The sequence below is a fragment of the Glycine soja genome, chromosome 11 (assembly GCF_004193775.1).
Source record: "Glycine soja cultivar W05 chromosome 11, ASM419377v2, whole genome shotgun sequence".
Taxonomy (NCBI): Eukaryota; Viridiplantae; Streptophyta; class Magnoliopsida; order Fabales; family Fabaceae; genus Glycine; species Glycine soja.
Genome location: NC_041012.1, coordinates 11,578,377 through 11,602,049, shown reverse-complemented (window position 1 = coordinate 11,602,049; position 23,673 = coordinate 11,578,377). Strand labels below are relative to the sequence as shown.

The 23,673-nt window shown below is 34.5% G+C and overlaps 1 protein-coding gene across 3 annotated transcripts; it reads right to left on the bottom strand.

Moving 5' to 3' along the window:
* Nucleotides 1-343: 343 nt before the first annotated feature.
* On the bottom strand, nucleotides 344-23,228 carry LOC114376961 (tRNA ligase 1). Of its 3 annotated transcripts, XM_028335302.1 has the most exons (27): nucleotides 22,873-23,226; nucleotides 22,315-22,710; nucleotides 21,640-21,690; nucleotides 21,428-21,510; nucleotides 21,046-21,145; nucleotides 20,172-20,250; nucleotides 19,465-19,588; nucleotides 18,687-18,793; nucleotides 14,746-14,874; nucleotides 14,326-14,390; nucleotides 13,795-13,959; nucleotides 13,237-13,397; nucleotides 13,071-13,102; nucleotides 12,160-12,320; nucleotides 10,801-10,880; nucleotides 9,568-9,633; nucleotides 9,116-9,405; nucleotides 8,336-8,443; nucleotides 7,955-8,052; nucleotides 6,308-6,368; nucleotides 5,641-5,717; nucleotides 5,470-5,541; nucleotides 5,314-5,390; nucleotides 4,525-4,605; nucleotides 3,681-3,783; nucleotides 3,348-3,506; nucleotides 344-1,172 (listed from the first exon to the last, which is right to left on the bottom strand). In XM_028335302.1, the coding sequence occupies exons 1-27, from the start codon at nucleotides 23,026-23,028 to the stop codon at nucleotides 783-785; spliced, it is 3,471 nt and encodes a 1,156-aa protein (XP_028191103.1). In that variant the 5' UTR covers nucleotides 23,029-23,226; the 3' UTR covers nucleotides 344-782. The 3 variants fall into 3 exon arrangements, with proteins under 3 accessions (XP_028191103.1, XP_028191104.1, XP_028191105.1); XM_028335303.1 differs by lacking the exons at nucleotides 344-1,172; nucleotides 3,348-3,506 and adding an exon at nucleotides 4,211-4,339 and having other exon boundaries at nucleotides 22,873-23,228; XM_028335304.1 differs by lacking the exons at nucleotides 344-1,172; nucleotides 3,348-3,506 and adding an exon at nucleotides 4,211-4,330 and having other exon boundaries at nucleotides 22,873-23,228.
* Between the last annotated feature and the right edge of the window lie 445 nt (nucleotides 23,229-23,673).

The window sequence follows — 23,673 nt, the reverse complement described above, 5'->3', positions numbered from 1 at the left end:
ATATTAAGAAGGCAGATCATTTATCTTATTTTTTATTATTTAAAAAATTTATTTTAATAATTTATCTTTATAAACCGATTCAAAATAATCATTTCATCAGTTTAAGACTAACACCATTAATAATATTCAAATACTAATAACTTTTAATCACCACAAAACAAAAAATAAGAAGCACTCAACACAACATTGCTCCTCACAGTTACAATCACAAGCCCTAATCTCCTTTTTTTTTCCCAAATTGAACATCACACTAATTTCTTCAAAACCCACATGGACAGATTATAACAAGAATTTAAACTTTAGAGTTAAATGTAAAAAAATATAAACAATAAATTTACGCAACTTCAATCAATTTTACCATTAAAAATGCTATAAGAAAACTGATTCCACAGGGAAAATAAAATAAAGCAAAAAAACAAAAACTTGAAACAAGCAGAATTGATATAAAAAAAGTAAAAAGAGAGCGTAACATTGAAGCAAATAAACAAGAAATGAACTACCAGTCTACCACACAGATGAAAGCCCTCATGCTGAAAATTCGGCAATGAGACTCCAGAAACCATACTCGGCTTTCTAAAAAGCCTATATATATATGTACACAGTTCTTCAGGAGAAAATGCTCGCTCCTACAAAATTTTTCTCCATCATCTATCTTCACTAAATATCGGATCCAACTTGTATGCCAGCAAAGGGTATGATTTTGTTGAACAAATAAAAGCACATGACCACCTTAATTTCAGTTGGTTTTATTTTAGAAAGATGAGTAGCAAAAGGAATTCAACTCAATAAAAGTCGAGTGTGCCAGATATATTGATGGGAGGATTGAAGTCAATCCGATTTGCTTTCCCCTCTGCAAGCAACTGTGGTAACATGTTGGCATCCTTGGCTGCAACACCTTCGGCAGTCCACAAGGTAATATGAGGCCACGAATTCTTTGAAACTATCTTCTCACCTTCCACTGAGCCGGTACATGCTTCAAATGCAGCCATTTTATCTGTGAAGAGTAGCGCTGTCAACTCCACCGGCACCTTTTTATTATGATAGATACCATAATCAGCTACAGCTTTGATGCCATGACTTCTCTTGTGGGCAAGAGTCAAATGAGCTCGATTAACATTCTCTAAACGTTTGTCTTTAAGGAATTCGTTGATCTTGGGATTACTCTGCGCCAACTGCATATACATATTATTGCATCAGATACTGTTTCCTAAAACCAAGATAAAACACACGGATGTGATTTTTTATTTTTATATATACACAAATTGGGGGGACAATTGAGGTAGATGCAGACAAACAAGGAAAGTCAAGGGGTAAGGATAAGAACTGCCCTTAGAGCCCTTGTGGACGGTAATTTCCACATGGCATCTTTCAAATGGAACTACGAACAAAGTAACAAAGCCTCTTCGGGTACAAGGTAAGGCTAGTATCTCTCCCTCAAGATAGAAGTGAAACAGACGGTCTAATTAGGAAGAATTTTTGTAGATGCTATCCTGCCACCTACAGTGCAGAACTCAGTCAACATTTAGATAACAAAACTGCTCACTTCCTGTCAAGCCTCTTGATCCGTTGAATATAATAAGGGTATGTTTGGCCCAGCTTATTTTTTACTTAAAAAAACCTACTTTTAAATTTAAGTGAAAAATACGAACTTAAAAAAATGTAGAAGTTGTTTGTTCTTTTTTAGTTTTTTAGCTTAAAATTTCTTTCAAGTTAAAAGTTGTTTGGTAAAATATTTGAAAAGTTTTAGTTTTATTAAAAACTAGTTACCTCACCAACTAAAAAAAAGATAAATGAATAAATGTATAAAATTAATTTAATTTGCATGAAATTATTTTAAATGATAATAAAATAAATAAAAATACTGAATATAAATCTTTGAAACTTTTAATTTTTCAAAATGTCAAAAATTAATTTAATTAATAATATTTTATTTTGAAAATCCTCTGTCTAATTAAATTAGAATAGTTATACACTGTTTATCAATAGTTAAAATTAATTTTGTATCGCAATATAATTTGTTTATCACATGTCTAAAATCTAATTTATAATTTAAAAATACTTATTTATGATAAATTGTAATTAAAATATAATTTATATATTTAAAAGTATTGATTATTATAAATTTTATTCATATAAAATAAATATTTATCCTCTACCTAATTAAGACTAAAATACTGTATATTTTGATGAATGAACAAAACAGAATAAAATTTATATTTTTCGGTGATGAGAATAAAATTTATATAATAATAATGTGATTAAATTAATTTTTTGCTCTAAAGAAATAAAAAATATGAAACAGAGAACAGTGATTGAAAAAAGACAAAATTGCAGATGGAAGGATTCGATGCGTGGACATTAAGAATTAAGCTCCACATAAGTAATGTAAAAACTACACTAGTTAGCTTATTTAAAAGCTCCTTTTTTTCTATTTTTTCTTCTACAAAATTAAGAGACTTATTTTTTTAAGAACGTTTTAAAAAGAGTGTTTGACCTAGCTTCTACTTTTAAGTAGGAAAAAAACTAGGCCAAATACCACCTAAGATGGGTTTGATAGATATAAACCGGTTAAAGGCTTATATAGCTACTAGTAATTTTCTTTTAGCTTCTCCACCTCCCCTAAATTGTGGTCATCCTAGATAGAGGGGGTGTGTTAAAAGTCCCACATCGGATAGTCGCAGGCAAAAGGGAACATGTTGAAGTCCCACATCAACTAAAGATAGTGTCGAGATAAACTATATAAGAAGCAATCCTCACCTTAGAAGCCGGTTATGTAGAATTGAGTTAGACTCATAACCAACTTTCTGACAACTATATATAGGTTTATTGTCACTCCTAAGTGATAAAAGAAAGATGACGAGTTCTTTCTTTTTTGATTACTTTCCTTGCGCATGTATAAAACCAAATCCTTTCCATTTTTAATTTTCAAAAGGATTACTAATCCTTAACTTTCCGATCGCTATTGTTTCACTTTGGCATAACAAGTTTAAAAGTTTCATTTTGGACTTTTATATTTTCAAAATGTATCATTTTGGTTCTTTTTTAAAATTTAAAAATTAACAGAACACCAATGTTTCTAACGAAAAATTGAAAAAAGAACCAAAATGATACATTTCAAAAACATAGGACCATAATAAAACTTTTAAAACTTAATGTACCAAAGTAAAACAACAGTGAAACATAATGGACCAAAAGTGACATTAAACCCTATAAATACAATTACCCTTGTCATTCAGGCTGTGTTCATAGCCTTTATTCTTAAAAAGCAACAATAATGCTGAGCAGAAACAAGTTAGTTTTCAATTAACATACTGAATATAGATAACAAAATGCAACTATTTCCTTACTTTATTGAGGACGCCATGAATTTCAGTAACTGGCATGCTGAGAGCAGCAAAAACAATGGTACCAAATTTCCTCCTTTCAGTATCTGGTGGTGTGTACTCTCCCTTAGCAATGCTTCTCAATTGTTCCAACACTTGCTTGACAGCAAACTCAAATGGAACCTGCAGATGTTTTGAGGGAAAACAAAAGCACTTTAGAGCATAATTGTAGATTTTAAAAACAATCACTGACATTCCCTAATGCCTAGTAAAATACCAATGTTATTATAATGTTAAATGAACAGAGTTCCTAACAGTGGACAAAACAACTGGGGGAAAAATGCTAGATGTACTAACCTGAATAGAATTAAAATACTCAGCATTTCCACAAAGAATATCCCGTAACTGTTTTTCCCATTTTATCCATTCTTTTGCGTAGGATCCTTTGGTAGACTCTAATCTATCACAATAAGGATCAATTTTAAGATTGTCTACTTCTCAGTTTACAATAAACACCTCAAGAAAATAGGGGCTAAATAAAGTAAACAAGAAGTCAAGTTGACAAATTGTAGCATTATGATTGTTGGGGGGATACATGGAAAAATTCCAGTGTACATTGTAGCACTGTGATTGTTGTCAGCCATCAAGATAACAGATATTACAAGTTACTCATAATTCAAGTCTTCAATTACATCTATACGAACACCATAGGATGGAAAAATTCCAGTGTGCATTGTAGCACTATGATTGTTGGGGGGATGCACGGGTGGCAATATACTACATACCGCCTAGGGTATTGGACCTTCCCAAGACTTGACAATTCAAAATGAAGTTTGACCAATAACTGAATTAAAGACATGAGACTGCAGTTTTGAGTTTTGACTTACAACACAAGCAAGAGAACATTTTCTGCAGCTTGAAACAAATCTCAGAACTTTAAGAGTGAGGTACTGAAAATTTTTCTGAAGCACTGGTGGCTGATGCAGCTAGGTGTTTCTTCACTTTTACTGTAAGTTCTACACATTTTAATCCGAATTACATCCCAATATACACTTAACAGAGATGAAAAAAGGTCACAAATCATATTTCTGTGGTTGTTGTAGCAATTACTAAGTCCACTACACACTTAACACGTTCTCAAAACAAAAATATAGAGCAACAATTTTCAAAGTATGCAACTGAAATATCATATAAAGCTGACCTTCCATGTCTCTTAGTGTGAAGTTTATATAGATCAATTCCTTCCTCCAAAACAGACTGCACTGGCTCAGGAAGGGGATTCCTGCACATGGCAAAAGCACAAATAAGAAACATTAGTGAGAGGACAGATGAATTCAATCTACTTCAGAGTTCTAGTGAGCTTTCCATTCATGAATCATTACGAAAACGGGTTCCAGTTATCCCATAACAGCAGTAAATCATCTGCAAATACTTATTTTGCAGCATAACAACGGCGAGGGAGAGTACAGGGTCTCATGACTACCTAGTGTCATTTTTTGTGTTTCAGTTTATCATAAGGATACCCACTGGTACTAATACCATACTGCTACTAGTATTTTCAGAAGATTAATACAGTACATTTACCCCCATTCAAGTGTGTTCTGCTCCGGTTTCTAATGCTGAGATATAAACACGATCATGATTATTCACCTAAAAGCTTGATTATGGCTTGGTCCTTTAGCACCACTGGCAAATCACATTTAATAATTAGTTATATTGTTCCCCAGCCAATTCAAGTACACCTTTCACTCTATCTCTTAAGAATCAAGATTCCCCGATTGGAAGCAGTATTTGAATCCAGCAGTAGTAAATTTCATCGGTTACTTTTCTCAATGTAACAGAAGTAAATGGATAATAACAGAAAGATTAGGTTACAATGAATACTAACAGGCCGTTAATTACTTTTAGAGCATTAAATGATAAGCAAGAAAAATAAATAAAAATATTGATACCAGTGAATACTGAATAGATAGTAATAACATGAAAGTACCTATCAGATTTCAATAGTGGCATCTTGACAAGTGACCCAAAACGCTCAATTAATTCACCCTCAAACTCTCTACGGTTCTGAAAAGCATTGGCAAAATCAGTTTAGGAAATATTAAAATGTAAATAAATTGGAGTAACAATAAAAGAAGCATTGTACCCTGCCCTCATAAAGATGATAAAACATTAGCAGCACATAGCCAGCATTTGGAGATCCTTTGTCAAGATTTCCCTTGAGAAATTGGAAAAATTCAAATAAATTCAGTGGAAGGTAATGAAACCTTTTGAAAGATCAGGGATCATATATCCAGGAAAACAAAACAATAAATACCGGATGATTGACTCTTTGAAGCACACGAAACATGAAAACAGCTAATGCATCAAGAGAAAATGGATTTGAATCAGTTCCTGCACAAAAAAAAAAAGAGTGAGATGAAGATACTAAGATGAAAATAAGTGAAGTTCTTCATTACCAAGAAGCAATGTATGAGATAATGAACCTAAAAATAAGTCAAGTTCTTTACTACCTAGAAACTATGTATGAGAACATTAAGCTAAAAATAAGTCAAGTTCTTTACTACCAAGAAACAAATGACACAGCTATTACTTATTGTAACGAAGCCAGACCACTGCCATTTTAATTTTTTTCACATTTTAAAGCAAAATAAATACTCTATTCGAGCAAGTTACCAGGGACTAAAGCATATCAAGAAAAAAGGACAAGAAAAAAGGACAAGCAAAATCTTCCAAATTTATGCCGTGATGAAAGACACGCAATCCATAGATTTAAAAAAGAAAACAAAACTGTTAGGATTATTGCTATTAGAGTATGTTAGTAATACTTGTGATATTGGACTTTAAGGCCTTAAACTCAATTATGTAGTTTGTATTTAAATATCCTTTTTCAAACAATTAGAAGTGACAGTATTTTCTAACTAAACAACAAAAACATTGACTTGGTCAATACAAACAATTCAGAACGGACAACAAAACATAACCTTCAGATTCAGCTACAACTGGTACAGCAGATGCCCTTGTTTTGTGACACATGTCTTCTATCTGCATATTTTACAAGTGTGACTAGGTTAATTTGTAGAAATTTTAATAAGTAGATGATACAAAGTTGATAGCCAGACAAAAATGATTCCAGAAGTAGACTAACAAATCAAAAAGGCAAGTGATTTTTCTAATTAAATTAGGCTTAAATACATTTTTGGTCCCTACAATTTAACGCTTTTTCATTTTCGCCCCTGCAATTTTATTTTATTTTGTTTTAGTCCTTTCAAAATGTGTTTGTTTTGTTTTTTGTCCTTAAAGTGCTTTAGATAATATTTTTTGCATTGTTCAAAACATTTTTTTACTGTTCAAAGCGCTATCTAAAACACTTTAAGGATGAAAAATAAAACAAACACATTTTGCAAGGACTAAAACGAAAAAAATAAATTCAGGGACGAAAATGAAAAAAACATTAAATTGCAGGGACCAAAAAATGTATTTAAGCCATTAAAGTATTACTGCAGGCCCTTGCAGCAGAATGCCCTGACCTTGGAAGGAGGCAACTGCCATCCCCCCAAACTTTCTTTGACTATATAATAAACAGTTAAACACATTACTAAAATGAATCCAATCGTATCAAAGTAATCAATCATGGTTTTCAGCTGCCATGGTATCACCACACATCTTGTTCTGGCAATGGTCCACTGTGGCCAGTGCATCTTGCTTTGCTGCTGCAGTCAGTGCAGACTGCAATTGCGGCTGCTACTCTATTTGGGGTCAAAAACCAATTTTGCCCCTGATTCCCAGTTCTTTTGGCATAAGAAGCCTTTTAGGATTTGAAACCCATCTCACTTGTTGAATTTCAGTGAATGCACCCACCTTTTTGAGCTTCCCAGAAAAAGTTTTATATTTCAGGTAGCCCAACATCTTTTCTGGACAGACCCAGCTGTTTTTCTGGAAACCCAGTGGTATTCCAGCCAACCCCACTTGTTCGTCCCCTCATGTTCCCTCTTCACAGATTGTAGTACTCTCCCTCCTCAGCAAGCATTTCAAGGTCTGTGCTGTGCTCTGTTCTGTTCTGCCACATCTTCATCCCTATGTTTCTCCCTCCTTGTGTTTAGACTATTGACGTTTGATTACTAATAATGAATACATCTCTAATTTTGAGTATATTTTAGCATTGATATGTGTGTAGTATTAATTATCTGGGTGTACGTATCATTTTCAGTACAGCAGCCATCCCACTGTAGTGTTTTTGGAGTTGGTCATATCATGCCACCTAATCACACAAAAGTTCGTCATGACACTACCCTATCCTGGCCATCCAAGATGAACATAAAATACAACCTGGAATAAGACTTTAGTAAATAGAAAAAATGAATGTCAAATCAGTGAAATACTTTTTATTGCTTTTATGTCAACCATATTTCTAATTTTAACTTGTTTCATCACATGAATTGAAAACATTCCAAGGAGGAGAAATCAGGCATTAATTATTAAATATATCAATTTTACCATCAAGAGAACAACGAAAAATACTAAAACAGGTTCTAATTAACAACCTCAGGGGACAAAAGTCAAAAGAGAAAAACACGGAGCAGGAAGAAATAAATTCAGTAAGCCATAATGAAATTAGTTAGAACACTAACAAGTCTCCAAACTTCTTCATTTGGGGCATTCTTGTCAGCAAGCATTATAGAATTCGGTTTCTTTCTGCGTTCTTCGGCCACTTTCTGCCAATATTTTCCTGTTGATACTCCATGATACTCTGTATTAGTTATACACGTAGAACTGACCTGATAAACATATGTACTCATTCAAAGAATAGTATGCTTTATGAAAACCTAATTTAAGGTATCTATCACTGTTTAATCAGTTAATTGTAAAAAGTAGATAATAGTTCTACTGAACATTTACAACTTTTATATATAAGAGCACTGGAGCAGTGGGATACATAAAATGGATCTGAATCATGTTAAGAACCTCTGCAATTTAAGCACCATTTTAAACAATCTTAGAAGAAAATCTACCTTTAATTAGATCACCCATGAGACTATGAACTGGTCGATCATCTCCTAATCCTCCTTGGTCATTTAGCAATTCTTTGCAAAGGGCAGACTTAGCACAACCAGGTATTCCTGGAAGAAGGGTGAAATCCCTTAAAGATTAGTCATAAACACTAAAAACACAAGCACACGCACACATGCACACACACACACACAAGGCTGCATAACTGTATTAAAGGAAATTGTGCTAAATATGAGCAAAAACTATATCAACACCAAAATCAATTATGCCTAAAGTACACCCACAAGATTCAACAAAAAAAATAGTGCAAAAGCTCCAGTGTAAACCTCATTAAAACAACGTAACACCAATAAGCCATATTTGAAGGGGCACATTAATTTCATTGATTAATCAAAGTCTCAAACAAAGAAACTAAACTAGTAAGTTAACTCCAAATCATTGTTCTTGAAGGGGCACATTAATTTCATTGATTCTGTCCTATCCCATGACCACATTAATTTCATTAAACACTGACAGGAGATTGTTTCCCACACACCATAAGAGTTCATGGAATAGAAAAGCAGCCAATCCATGAACTTACAGGCATTTTGCATTGCTTCAAGCCTTCACCCACTTTAGTATAACTGGTGGCCACCTATTCTAAATGCTCACATTTAAAACCTTGTTTATACTTCTAATTACTCAATTTAAGGTCTCTTGATCTTCAGTGGTATTGAAGATGGTGACCAGGCAAATGTGAATCTAATTGTTGGGAATGACTACAAGCATAGTATAAGAATTACCGGGAAAGAATACAATCAACCCTTCATATTTTGGAACTGTGTCCTTGACTGAGATATTAGGCCCTGGCAGTGCTATCTCCCGCTCTGCAACTAGATCACCTTCTTCATCCTGGCCTCCCTCGACAATGGCCAAGAAATCTTCAGTCCTAACTAAATTACCAGCAGAACCTATCAGCGCTTGGTTCTGTGGACTACGTTTTGCAAACTGTTCAAGAAAAGGTTCAGCTTCACTTAGATATGTTGATGATGACAGTGGCTTATTTCCACACTTCCTTCTTATATACACAGCCCTGTAAGCAGAGAAAAATAAAAAAAATCTTAACCAGATGCACCAACCAAAGTAGCAAAAAGAAAAATACACAGGCAGACAGGAAAAAAGTGAAAAAAATGACTCTAGCAGAAAGTCCAAACTCATAGTTAGGGGGCATCAGGAGGAATGATTCAGGAAATACCATTCATCAAGCATATTGCTAAGTTCTCTCTGCTTTGCTGCAGAGGTTCCCCATATTTTCATTTGTCTGCAAAGTTGAAAAAATGAACAAACAAAAAAAGTAATTCAGATTATAACCTTGAATGAGAAGCATACAGATATTGTAACTTACATCTTTCACATCAGTATGATTGACATTACAGAAATATCTCAAAATTCCCATTCAATATATTGCAGCATTAAGAACAGGTTGTCCAGCTAAGTATTGAATTATGCCCTTACAGTTATTGAACCAGAATAGCATAATTACCTAGCTGATGGATCAATAGGAAGATAATTAGTAAATGAAGGATGGGATACACCGTAGATTTAAGATTAATGAAGGCTTTATTTTTATGGTTTGTTAAAAATTGTTCTAAAAACATATTTTTTGGGAGTTGGATCATAGCAAACACATTTTGTGTAGCAGAAAAAAGGACAAAATCAAATTAAGAATTAGACTACTAATAACCTTCAAGCACATTTTGGTAGTTGTGGAAAGTTCTGATAAGACCCCTAGTAAAAAAATTAAGACCTATGGGAGGAGGCACAAGAGGTGCGATGCACAGGATCAGAATCAGGAGAGAGAAAAGCCTAACTAATTTGCCTACCTGGCAGTGGTGGTGTGGGGTGTGCACAAGTTGTGTGGAGAAAGAAAGAATGGAAATATAAGTGGATGGGTGAGAGAGGGGAAGGGGGGTGGAATTCTGTTAAGCTTGGGAGAGAATTGGGCACTCTCGAATTTGCCCTGTTATCATTTTGTCTTCTGTTGTTCTTATTGTAATCCTCCATACCAAGACTGAATCTCTGATACAGACTGGGATTTCCGTTATTAATACTATTGGAGTTCATTGTATTGATATAATATATCTTGAGTCTTATCAACATCAAAATTCAAAAAGCCTTTCTATCAAGTTGTTGTTTCTTTATGAAGCCACTGTTCATGCCTAATAAACTGCCCTGGACCTAATAGAACAGTCACATAGCAAACACATTCATGCAGTGGAAAGGGTGATGCTGATGAATAAAGTGCCCAACTGTCAACACATACACATCAATCTCAAACCTCAACCATGAAAATGTAACTGGAAAACGTATATGAAATATTATATGCTGTTAGCGAATCATCCAGAGTTAAACTTGTGAAAATATAGCAAAGCTAAAATCCTCTAAAAACTAGATTCCAGGTCTCAAGTGCAAGAAACACATAATTTACCTGAGGTAATAAGCCTTGTAAGCACCTGGACCTTCTTTGAACAGAATTGACAAGCCATTTCGAATGAGAAAGGTTCGCAACTGGGACAGAGATCCAAAATAAGAATAAGAATAAAGCATAGCTATTAGATTCTTATGATTCATAGTTCAAATCCTACAATTAGATATGATTTGGCCGCCTATCAATTCATATAAAACGAATGTCAATCTCAAATGAATTTTACGATACATGAATAAATCAATGCAATTTCCTATCATCGCTATGAATTGCATAATTCAGTAATTCATTTTTTTTTCTTTTTTTCTACTTTTCTTGCACCAATTGTCACAAAAGAAATTGAAAAGTCATATAAGCTTCAATTGTTAAATGAAAAGCAATTGTAGGGTCACTTCTAATATTATCCTATTTGATTATTCCACTATTTTATTTGTTACTCACTCATTCAATTCATACACTCTATTTGGTTATTTCATTGTTTCATTTCCATGATTCTAAAATAGAGACTTCAAAAACTCAAATATAACTAATAATTATGTTTTATGAGGCTTATGTTTTAGTTGTTTTTATCTATTTCTAGTATAAAATTATTATATTGAACACTATATATCATCTATAAGATATATTTTAAGTTATTTTTATCTCTAAATCTTACAATTGGATACAAATTATGATTCACAATTCAAAAATTAGCTTGGCAATTCACAATTTGAATCCTGATTTGATAACCTTGGAATAAAGCAGTTAGTAACTAATATTAGACATAATTACTGACCAAAGAGTCATTCCCAGTAATATCACAAAGAAAATAATTTTACAATGCAATTTCAAAGCAATTCTAAAAACTTACAGAAAACAAAAGGCATTTATTGGAAGAAAAGATTCCAAATCAGGACATGCAGATATTCTGAAAAAGATGTATGATGCTTCAAGAAGGAACGTGGATGCATAATTGATAATATTGAAGGTTTAAAGCATAGCATATAAGTGAACCCTTCAACCCTTCCCAGGGAACTTTTTCTAGGCTGGTATTTTGAGCACATTAACACATGATATCACCAATAGTTCCCACACACAACACATTTTAACATGGCTTTTCAGTTTCTCTATCATGTCCCAGACCTAAGGGCAGCATTTTTTTTAAAAGTATTGGATTACATAAAAATATAAAACAAAAAATATACAAGCTACATTTTGTGACTTAACAAATTTAAAATTATCAGAAAGAATAGAGACAGTATATTATAATCTCCAAAAATAGTTATAAATAAGATATGTACTATGTGTACAATATCAACATACAATTGCATAAACAATATTATTTGATTGATACAATTTCATATTTCAAATATGGATGTATACCTTATATGTAAGAAATTTCAATTTGACCATTAAATTTGCATCTTCATCTGCAAAGTCATCTTTCCCAGAGCTGCTGTTACCAGTTTCATTTACACTGTTCTTAGAAACTTCGCCGGCTGTCTCCTTGTTTGCCTTAAATAAATTGATATCAACAAAAAAACCTGGGAACATTAAGGTGTCAGAAACTTGTATGAATCAACAAGAATAACCGTTTGTTATTCTTAAAATTGAAATGTCAGCAATTTGGTTGCGTAGAAACAATGTTATTTTCCATCATGAGGTTCCCAACCTTGAATCTGTTCTTGAGTTGATTAAGTTTAGATCTTGGATTTGGGTAGGATTTTTCATTCTACTTCTATGAATGGAATGTACCCATTGGAATGCTTAAAGGGGTCGTAAGGAGTCAGTTTAAGGGTGTCAGCAAAGTAGCTAATATGTTCATTCAAAGGTATAATATGTTTATGTTTATGAAAAGTATCCACAGGATTAATAATTTATTCCAACTTCTCTACTGCAGCTTGAAAGAGCATATTATCAATGCATTTGTTAGATTTGCATATATTAAATATCAGAGTAATTCAAATAAATTTGGATGAATGAAACTTGTTTAGTGCTTTTGACTTTTTTAACAGGCAAAAACTAAGTAAGCAACTTCAATTTCAACATTCATGCTCCATAATCCATGAATAGGTTAAAATTGTCAGTATACATTTTCAATACAACCATTTACATCTCTCAACAGCAGCTATTAAATCCTGAATGCCTAAAAAAATAGCAAGGACCGGTACATAATGATAGCATAATTAACACTATAATCAATAGTTGCTCAAAAGGGACTGGAAACATTATGTTAAAAATTTCACATAAATGAATAGGATATTAGAAAATTGAAAGGAAAATAAAGTATTTACCTCGATACAGTGGCCATAATCCTGGTTTAAGCCTGAAAGTGCCAAACATTCAAAATTCAAAAGGTATCAACAAAATGTATGATATAAAACATTAGAAAGTCTCAAATTGAATTTTTCAGAATATTAAACTAGCTGATTATTCAAGAAAATCAGTTTGAAAATATACCTCATCTCTTTTTGGTATCGCCGAAAAGCAGAATCACTATGTACATGAATTACCATTTTATAGAAAATATTGTCACTTGACATGGCATCAACCTTGTGGAAGTTATGATAACATTTGAATGCAGCAGGGAAGCGTTTTTCCCTCATCAACCGAACGATTTCCTGATTCAAACTCAAATCAAAGATATGATGACAATGAACTGAATGGAAGACAATAAAGCATTTGATAGAAAAATAAATGGAAGCATAAACTGCTAGGGAAAATTAAAACAACATGTCAACACAAAATAAAAATTGGGAGGCCCTTTCAACCATTCAGGAAAATAGTAATTATTGGAAACTCTTCAAATCTAGAAAGTAAAGACTATTAGTATACACATTTTTCATTATACAGAAATAATCTATTAGAAAGGAAGATGTCAACAATGTAATGAGGATATTTATTTAAAAACAAGGATATACAAACTTGCTCATGAACAAAATTTGGCACGTAGAGTTTGTTGAAATTAGCATATTTCCATGTAGTATAAGGTTAGGATATAAGAAAGTCTAAACTGACCTGTAACTTTTTAGTTGAATAGTCTGCAGGATGGGCTTGTAAAAACTTTGAAAGAACAGATCTGTCCGCATTTCTTGAATGATAATCAGCACCATCAGTCCCAAACCAATCCGAGTAGGCAGGACAAAAAGAACTACCAACACTCTCAAGAAGTGCTTTTATTTGCTGCAAAAACATTCCAAATGACAATACTTCATTACCTTTAAGTCCATATAGATTTGTATATCTCATTTTTGTTCCTAAATAACCTTGTCATTTTAGTGCAGAGACAGACACAACACACTGGACAGAGGGAATGGGGAACCCACGTTTCCTGCTTGATAGGGTTCCACTGTTAAATTTTCTAGAATTGCAATGGGTTATAAGCTACATTGGAAGGACCCGTCCCATACCCTGTTTGATAGGGTTCCACTGTTATATTTCCTAGAATTGCAATGTGTTATAAGCTACATTGGAAGGACCTGTCCCATACCCACCTCACGAATTGCAATTGTACAACTTCTAATCAAGGTAATGCAGTTTACTCTGTACCTGCTTTTCATCAGTTCTATTTGCTGCACAAATTTCCCTTAGACTTGGTCCGGAATCAAGGGCCACTGAAGAAGAAAGGAAAAATCAGACATTATTTTAAATTGCTATATATACTGTGACTAATATTTAGGAGTTTCAAGAAAGTTCACTTGTAGAGGGGGGAGGGGTAAGTGATTTTACTTTAGAAAAAGGTCCCACTTGGCTTGTAATTATTGTGTTTCTCAGTCACACTTGGACTTATTATCAGTTCTATGATCTCAAGCCTAGGCATATCTAATCATCTGTCTTCAACTACCAAGCATATATGACATAGCATAAAATGAATATATTGATCAATAAACAACAAGAATTAACAAGGCCATCAACTAAGAAAATCATAGAATACCAGGCACACAATATTTAGAGAATCAATAAGCATACCTCCATCAGCAGGTGGAGGAGGAAATTCTTTCAAAGTTTTCTCTATATGGTTTGAGCTGTCGTGACTTACAAGACGAGCCACAAGACCCTCTAAAATTTCACCTTGGGCTTTTACATGGTCTTTCGAACCTGCAGTTATAAAATCACAAGTAAATACACAAAGATTTTGACAAGTAGTTCACACAGAATTCAGTAGTTAAAAGAGACTAACAATTAAAAAAATGAAATACTGAAATTAACAAAACACAGTGGACTGAGATCGAAACAAGAACACAAAAACTATAAACCTACTTCCTTTCAAAATGTTGTTACATAAGATCAAAATTCAAAATATAAGTAGGTATCAGTTCTTAAATTCCTTTTTCTGATAGAAGCAGCAAATATAACCACTAGTCGCAAACCACCAGAAGTTCACTTCAGAAAGATATTGCTTGTCTATGGTAGAAGGTAAAAAAAGTGGGAGTGAGACCAGAAGGTCTATATTATGGTTTTGAGGACAGGCATAAAACTACCAAGGTACTGTTTGTGCCATAAGTTGTGGTTCAGCAACCAGTGTATAAAAATCAACAATAAAGATGGTAAGATCACAAAGTCAAATTTATGGCATCAAGAGTGCTCATGAACTAGTCATATCCCTCCATCCCTTTTAGGGCCATTCATTTGTTTATCCAATGAGCCAACATATTCTTCCCTAGGTAATCATTTCAAATGACTTTCAATCAAATACCATTTGTTCAAATATAACAATTCATGTAAACGAATCTCAGAAGAGAGAAAAACACTAACAGAATTGAGGTGAAAGATTGTATATTCAACCCAAATGATAATCAGTTACACCTCAGCTTATATAGGCAGTTACAGTTGTAACTGTCAACTGACTCAAATCAGTAAGTTAACTATGAAAGAACAGAAAACCTTAGTTAAGCCTATACACAGTAGTTTAAGAAAATAACACAATAAATTGAGTAGATATACTCCTATACCCCCCTGCAAGCTCAGGAGAGGTTGAAAGTAAACTTCTCAGCCACTCTGAGCTTGGATCTGTATGTAGCAAAGTTGGAAGGAGTTAGAGCCTTGGTCAGAAAGTCAGCTTTCTGATCAATGGCAGCGACATGACTCACTTGAAGCTGCTTGTCCTTAACCTTTTCTCTGACAAAGAAGAGATCCAGTTCCATATGCTTAGTACAGGAGTGCATAACCGGATTGTGAGCAAGAGCAACAGTGCTCAAATTGTCACAGAAGATGACTGGAGAGTGATGATGAGGAATGTGCAGTTCAGACAGAAGGACTTAATCCATGTAACCTCAGCTGTGCCCAATGCTAAACTTCGATATTCAGCCTCTGTACTGGACCTGGCAACAACAGATTGCTTCTTTGACCACCAAGACACTAAATTGGACCCAAAGAAGATGGCTGCACCAGAAGTTGACCTTCTATCATCCGGGTCAGATGCCCAGTCAGCATCACAAAAGGCATGTAACTCAAAGGGAGGTCCAGTGGAGGGAGGAAGAAATTTCTAGCCAAAATTGATGGTGCCTGCCAGATATCGAAGTATTCCCTTTACTGCTGCCCAATGTTGTTCTGAAGGGTCTGACATATATACTGGCAGACTTTGTTGACAGAGAAGCTGATTTCTGGGCGAGTAATAGTGGCATACTGCAAGGCTACCACATTGGATCTGTAGAGTGTGGGATCAGGGAAAGGCTCATACCCTGATTTGGTTAACTTGCAGCCTTCAACCATTGGAGAAGAGATTGGATTGGCTTCATCCATGTTGGTTTTCCTCAACAAATCCCTAATATATTTTGACTGGGTCAGTATAAGAGCACCATTGGGCTGAGGTCTGACTTCAATTCCCAGGAAGTAATCAAGATTCCCTAGGTCTTTAAGAGAAAACTCAGTTAAGTATGGTGACTAGGGATTGAATGAAGGATGTGTTGTTCCCAGTCAGAATAATATCATCCACATACACAAGCATATGAATGACAGTATCTTTGAAATCAGTGTAAACAAATAAGGAGGAATCACATTTGCTTGCCCTGAACTGAAACCGAAGTAGAGCAGCCTTCAACTTATCAAACCAGGCTCTAGAGGCTTGTTTAAGGCCATAAATTGCCTTATGCAATTTACACACAAGCTGCTCGTTGGAGTTTTTGGTAATTGAAGGAACAAACAAGAGATTATTAAGGACAAGAGGAATTTTAGGATTAAAGGGGGAGACAAAGGATGTCAAACCTGAAGAGTTGATATTCAACCCTTGGCCATTACCAATTGTTATTTGATCAGGTCCTTCAAAAGGAGTAGTCTGATGAATATTCTGGGAAACATTTGTGACATGATGGGAAAACCCAGAATCTGGATACCAATTTGGAGAGGAGGTCAAAGTAACACTAGTCAGATTGGCCTGTGGAGGATGCTGATTCTGCTGATTCTGAAAATTGTTAGAATTCTGACTCTGACTTCGATACTGATTGGGATTGGATGAGGTCTGGGGATCGGTTCTGGTCAGGATATTCCATGGGCTGAGTAGGAACATAATCATCATTGTGCCTTTGATAACAGTAAGTTGCTTCATGACCATACGTGTGACAGCTCTGACACTGAATGTTTGCACAGCAACTTCTGCCACGTCCACCACTGCGACCACCGCAAGAGAAATTCCAGCCGCCGCCACCACAGCCACCACGGCCAACACCAGCGCTGACATAACGATTGCCTTCGTTGCAATTGCTGTAGCTCAAACCAGAATTCGACGAAGAGCTAGAATTACCGTGATCGACATTTGCTTGCGGATTAGAAGAGGCCGAGGAACCAGAAGCTTCTTGTGCAGAACTGAGACTGAAATTGGGGCTAAAATTAGGTTTAGCTCCTGCAGTGAGATTAATCAAACCAACAAATGAGGCAAGGGTTTTCTTGCGAGCGATGCGAATCGCATGTGCAAGAAGAAGAGTTACGACCTCATCAATGGACATAAACTCAAACTTTCCACTCACAAGTAATGAGCGATTCGAACTCGTTTGGTAATCCATCAAGAATTATATCAACGTGATCAGATTCCGACACATGCTCTCCGATCGACTAGAGTGAATCAATTATAGTTTGAATACCAAAAAAATAGTCAGAAATGGAACTGTTGTTGAGAAAAATGTTACGCAAATTGTTGCTTATCCCAAAAAAATAGTCAGAAATGGAACTGTTGTTGAGAACAATGGAGTAGAAATGTGTATGAAGCTTATCCCAAAGATGCCAAGCAATTTTGCATCTGACGAGTCGTGGAAGAACTTCACCAGAAATAGTGGACTGTAACCACGACAGAAGAAGCTGATCTTGTTGCTCCCAAAAGAAGAAGTAATACCAGCATTGCAATCGGCGATGGTGAGATGTCGTGGTGGAATTTGTAGTCCTGCGAGAAGATGATAGAGGTGATGACCTTTTAGCACTGGTTCAACTTGTTGACACCAGAGGAGATAATTGGAGTTGGTTAACTTCTGCGAAATGGAGTGCAAATATTCTTTGGCAGTGACAACCACCGCAGAACCAAGCAGAGTTCCACCATTCAACGGCGGAGGAGGGGGAGGAGGAATGGAAGCGGAAGCCATGAAAGAAGAAACGAGGATTGAAACGAGGCTCTATGATACCATAACGAATCTCAGAAGAGAGAAAAACACTAACAGAATTGAGGTGAAAGATTGTGATATTCAACCCAAATGGTAATCAGTTACACCTCAGCTTATATAGGCAGTTACAGTTGTAATTATCAACTGACTCTAGTCAGTTAGTTAACTAACTATGAAAGTACAGAAAACCATAGTTAAGCCTATACACAATAGCTTAAGAAAATAACAGACTAAATCGAGTAGATATACTCGTATATCATGTATGAGGGATAAGATACATAGTCTATCTAAACGATTCATGTTAATCTTTTTTTTTTTTTTTACCTGGTACAGAGATGTCTGCAATTTCATCAAGAGCCTTGCATACAGAAGTTGCAGTACCCTCCTCACATAAGGCATCATAGGCAGCGAAGAAAGAAGCTGCTGATTTTCTACATTTCATAAAGCCATGAAAGTGAAACCAAAACTTCTCATGTTCTTGAAGGCTTGAAGCATATTATATTAATGATAAAAATCCAAGTTGAAATGTATGAGTTGAAATAAAATAGCAAAAAAACACTGAACACATTTTAGTAAAATAATAAATTAGCTCAACAGAACATATTATATGGTTATTCAAAATATACTTAGGATATAACCATGAAAACAAGAAAATCAACCAAAGAAAAAGAACCATAAGAAACATGTGTCCTAACTTCTAACGTTCCTAATTACATTAAAGCTAAGGTAATTATGGCTAGACCACCCAAACAGTGCTCTCAGTCAAAATGTTTTACCGTTATATAAATAAAAGCTGGAGTCACAAACCTAAAAAAATCTACAAAGAATAGCAATACATCATACTTCAATCACAAAAAATTCCAAATTCAGAAACAAAAGGTTCGCATTTGGAAGACAGTTTGGTGCTTCAACATTGTAAGAGAATACCTTTTCTTACAAACATAAGTAGAAATATCCACTACTTCTGATGCAACCCTAGTCATTTCAGTAAAATACCATTTTATAAAACCAGATTTAAAAGAAATAACATATTTACATCATTTGTAATATGTTAAGTAATAAAAATCCTTCATTTTTTAATTAAAAAATCCTAGATGTTCACCTTGTTGAAAACAACCACACATGATTTGTTGGAAGGCGCCATTTTCGGCAGAAAGCAATTATCTCTGGAGTTGAATAGAACTTTGGCTTTCCATTGCCCAGTTCAGTAACTGCTGTAACTACCGCTGCCCAGATTAAAAAGAAAACAATGAATATGTGGCATGAAACAATTATATGATAAACTCCATATGAAATAAATCTTTGAACAGGAATATTAGAAATTGGAAGCATTCTTTGCTTCCTAATGCGGTAGACTATTTCCATGTCGAGAATTAACTCAGACATATATGTAAGAACTTCATTCCCTTTTAAACTCCTGGCCCAGGAGAAAACTATGAAACATGAAACTTTGAGTTACTAATAGTAGATTGCGGATCAGAAAGATACAGCAATTACTAAAAGATGTAAGACAGGTCAGGTCACACTACATGTAAAAAATATGTAATCATAGCTATAGCCTATAACCATACAGATACATACTCTATAATATCCTTACAATTCAATATCTGGAATCTGATAGCCATAAACAGATAATTTGACCAAAATTCAAAATAAAATTTTGGCTGATTTTGTCAAGCCATCCAGTAGTAAACAATAGTTTCAATTCTATTTTTCGATTTGTACCAAGTTTTTCAAATGAAGCTCAAAACACTATATTGTTCAAAATACCAAGAATTTCCTTGAACTAATCAAGTTAAAGAATTTTACCATAATCTTCTTGGGGACGCTGTCCATGGTCTCCAAGAACAGCAGTTACTAGCTCCATTGATATGCACATATGGTTTCTCTGAAAGGGAATATAATAATAATGTTCATTTCGTTGGTTTGAGCATGAATTAAAACTAAAGGTTAATAAATGCAGTAACAAAATCCTACACTAGTATCAATTTATAGTTACAAAGTGAATACCATTAACAGCCACATGTACTGAAAAATGCATGTTGGAAGGGGGTGAAAGACATTAGTCAAAATTATACACAAAATGTAAGTATGCCTAGATGCATAATCGAGAATCAGAAAACCAAATAATCATAAACCACATGTTGAACGACTGTCAAATTAGTCACTAGCTAATCATTCATACTTTTTTAACATCAATCCTGCAAATGAGTAAGCCCAACCAAAAAAAGAAAAAAAAATTACAGAGACTGGGCAAATTTTCAACAGATGAAGATTGGAAATTAATAAAGATATTCTAGTTAAGGTATCTCTAATAATTCTCCTTGCACCACAAAAAAATTTAACAAGGACACCCTGAATTTTGCCAAAAATAAAAAATAAAAGGTCTGAATGTGCACAATGTGACCAAATGTTTGTGTCTTTGTGATAAAAAAAATATAGCAATCTTTAACTAAATTTATTAGAACATGGAATATTTTTAACTAAAAAACTGAAAAAATTGGCAATTCCTGTACATTATTTTCTTATTTTATGCTCTAGATATAGTTGCAATGGCCAAAAATGTTTGCAGATAAAATTGATCCACCCTTGGAGATGGTTTTTGCTAACACTACCACAGAATCCTAGACATGCTATAAAACTGAATCCTTCTTTGTTCTTTATTTATAATTTATAATTTTACCTCAAGAAAATTATTAAATTCAGCCTGTTTTTTTGAAGCTTCAGTTCCCCAAGCCTCACGAAACATCCGTCCAAGAACAAATACACCAACAGCAGTATATCTGCTCAGGAAAAAAAATGGTATACCCAATAAATAACAAAAAATAGCTACATAAAACAAGATGATAAAGTAAAATGTATTAGGAAATATGGAAAACCACAACAACCATACTCCAAGAAAATCACTTGTATATGGATAAAAAAAAATTCCCATGCCATAATGTTTCATCATTTGCTGAATTACTGCATGACCATTATTCACAATAAAGGGAGAAAAGAAAATACCAAGCATAAGCTAAAAGAAAAGGGAAACATAAAGGAGGCAAAATCTGTGATGAGCATACATATTTCCAAAACTATTTTTTGCATAAGCTCCACCCTCATGACCCGCATACATAAAAAGAGAGCCAGAGTGTTTAAGTGAAACCTGCACAAGCAAGTCAATAAAATTAAATCCACCACTGAAAATCAATCAAATCAAAATTCATCCAACTAGTAGTTATGAACCCCAAAAAATATATAAAAACTTATGTAACATTAAGTACAATCACCATACCTCTAACGTAGCCAACCCTTTAGCTACCAACTCAATCATCCTTGTCCGGACCTACAGCCAAACAGAATACATACAATACAAGTAACAGTTATAAAACTACATATAATATACATAGGTAATTACAGGAAGGAGAACAAGAGCTCATTATCCCAAAGAAAACAATTATCAGTTGTAAAAAATTCCTAATAAAATGCAAGAGCCTGTGTTTGATACAGGAAAGTAAAACTTGCCTTTAATATTGTTTCTAAGAGGTTAGAACCAAGCATAACAACACATCATATGGATGTTGGGAACTCAGGATCATTGTTCTATTAGAGTCAACTTTTAAAAATCTTGCGATTCCTTCATTTGTGAAAGAACTTGTTTGCAGGGCTATTTCAGCTACGATAGAGAAGAGAATTTTGCACCAGAGAAATAAACACATCTTCCCATACCAAACAGAAATCCTTCAAGAAGACAAAAGTTCCTTTCTAGAATCGTTCATCACTTTATTCCATCCTCCCTGTATCCTAAAATCCTATTCTCCCCAAAACTTCCATAAAAACTGTGTTTATTTTGTCTTGAACTATCCTAAAAGGCTAAGATTAAACACATACTTCAAAGTTCAAACGTAAATCGCAGAAATCACGTAACACATTTCAAAACAGGAAAAAAATTGTGACAGAAAGAATATACCTCTTGATCCGACTTCTCATTTTCAAATTTAGGATAGAAAGTCGCTCTAACTTGTGCACGTGAGTAGGTGGAGTTGTCCACAGTAAAATTCTCTAACAAATCACCGCGAAATATCTTACTCAAACCACTACCACTACTCTTTTGCGTTGAAGCCACACTTGCATCAACTCCAGCTCCATTTTCAACTTCGGTAACAGTGCCTCCACTCGCAGTTCCATAAGATTTAGGTTTCCAAGTCGCAATCGAACCTTGCGCCACGGTTTTCCCACTGTTTTCGCCAATACTCAATCCACTGAGCTTGTTGGTAACAGTTTCCGCTGCGTCCGCCATAGCCGATAAGTGTCCCTCCGTTTTCGCTTTCTGTTTCCACTTCCGCTCCACGTGCGCGCCACTTCGCTGCAAAACAATCGATCATCGATAAAAAAAAATTCAGCTCGTTCGATCGGAAAAGCATTATAAGATCATCGAATTTCAGCTTCGAGCTACAAATTCGAGAACGAAAAGAAAGAGAATCGAAGAAAAGCGATGAGTTCGGAAATCGGAAGAGGAATATAATACCTGATTGCGAGGCATTGGCGAGAGCGAGGGTGTTAGGGTGCGGTAAGAGTGGACGAAGGGGAGGAAAAGGAAGGTTCTAGATTTGAAGGTGGAGATAGAGGAATAGAGAGGGGGAGCGTGTGAGAGAGTGCAGAGAAACCTCTGCGGTGCCGACATTAAAGTGAGGACGATTATATAGAGAGAGTGTGTGTGAGGTTTGAGTTTGGGATTCGGAAATTGGAATTAACGAATGGGAAGAAATGGAGACTCGGTAAAGGGGTCGAGGTGCGGCGCCAGATGCTTCACGCTCTGCATGCCATGGGGTGGTAAGGTTTAACCGATTAAGTGAGAACTCCACGTGTTTGTTAAAATTATCATGACAGATAATACTACAAGTATAGATTTGTTTGGGAGAAAATAGTACTATGCAATTATTATCATTTATGGTAAATGTTAACCAATATCTTATAACATTGGAAAAAAAATTAAAATAAAAAAGATTTTTGGTGGAATGTGTAAAATAAGGTTGTTTATAATTTTCTTTACATTTTTTATATTTTTATAATAAATATTTTTTAATTCATTAATCAATGTACTAAAAATAGTTAACAAGACTTAAATGTCACAAAAGATGCCAAGGGAATAACCGTTTTGCCCGGTGTATGGATAGGAGTATTACTCATTTTTTAAGCGGAAATGAAAATAAGAATAGGTATCAAATTATATTTGTACACATGCACGTATATGTCATCATTACTTTTTTATAAAAAAAAATTATCACGACAGATATTAAAGATTTTATTATTATAATTTTTGAAAATA

Coding starts and splice junctions, on each gene's coding strand:
- LOC114376961 (XM_028335302.1), bottom strand. CDS start 23,028: ATGTCGGCACCGCAGAGGTTTCTCTGCACTCTCTCACACGCTCCCCCT. Junction 14,391..14,745: donor TCCTCCACCTGCTGATGGAG/GTATGCTTATTG, acceptor TTTCTTCTTCAG/TGGCCCTTGATTCCGGACCA. Junction 1,173..3,347: donor TTCATGGCGTCCTCAATAAA/GTAAGGAAATAG, acceptor ATGTATATGCAG/TTGGCGCAGAGTAATCCCAA.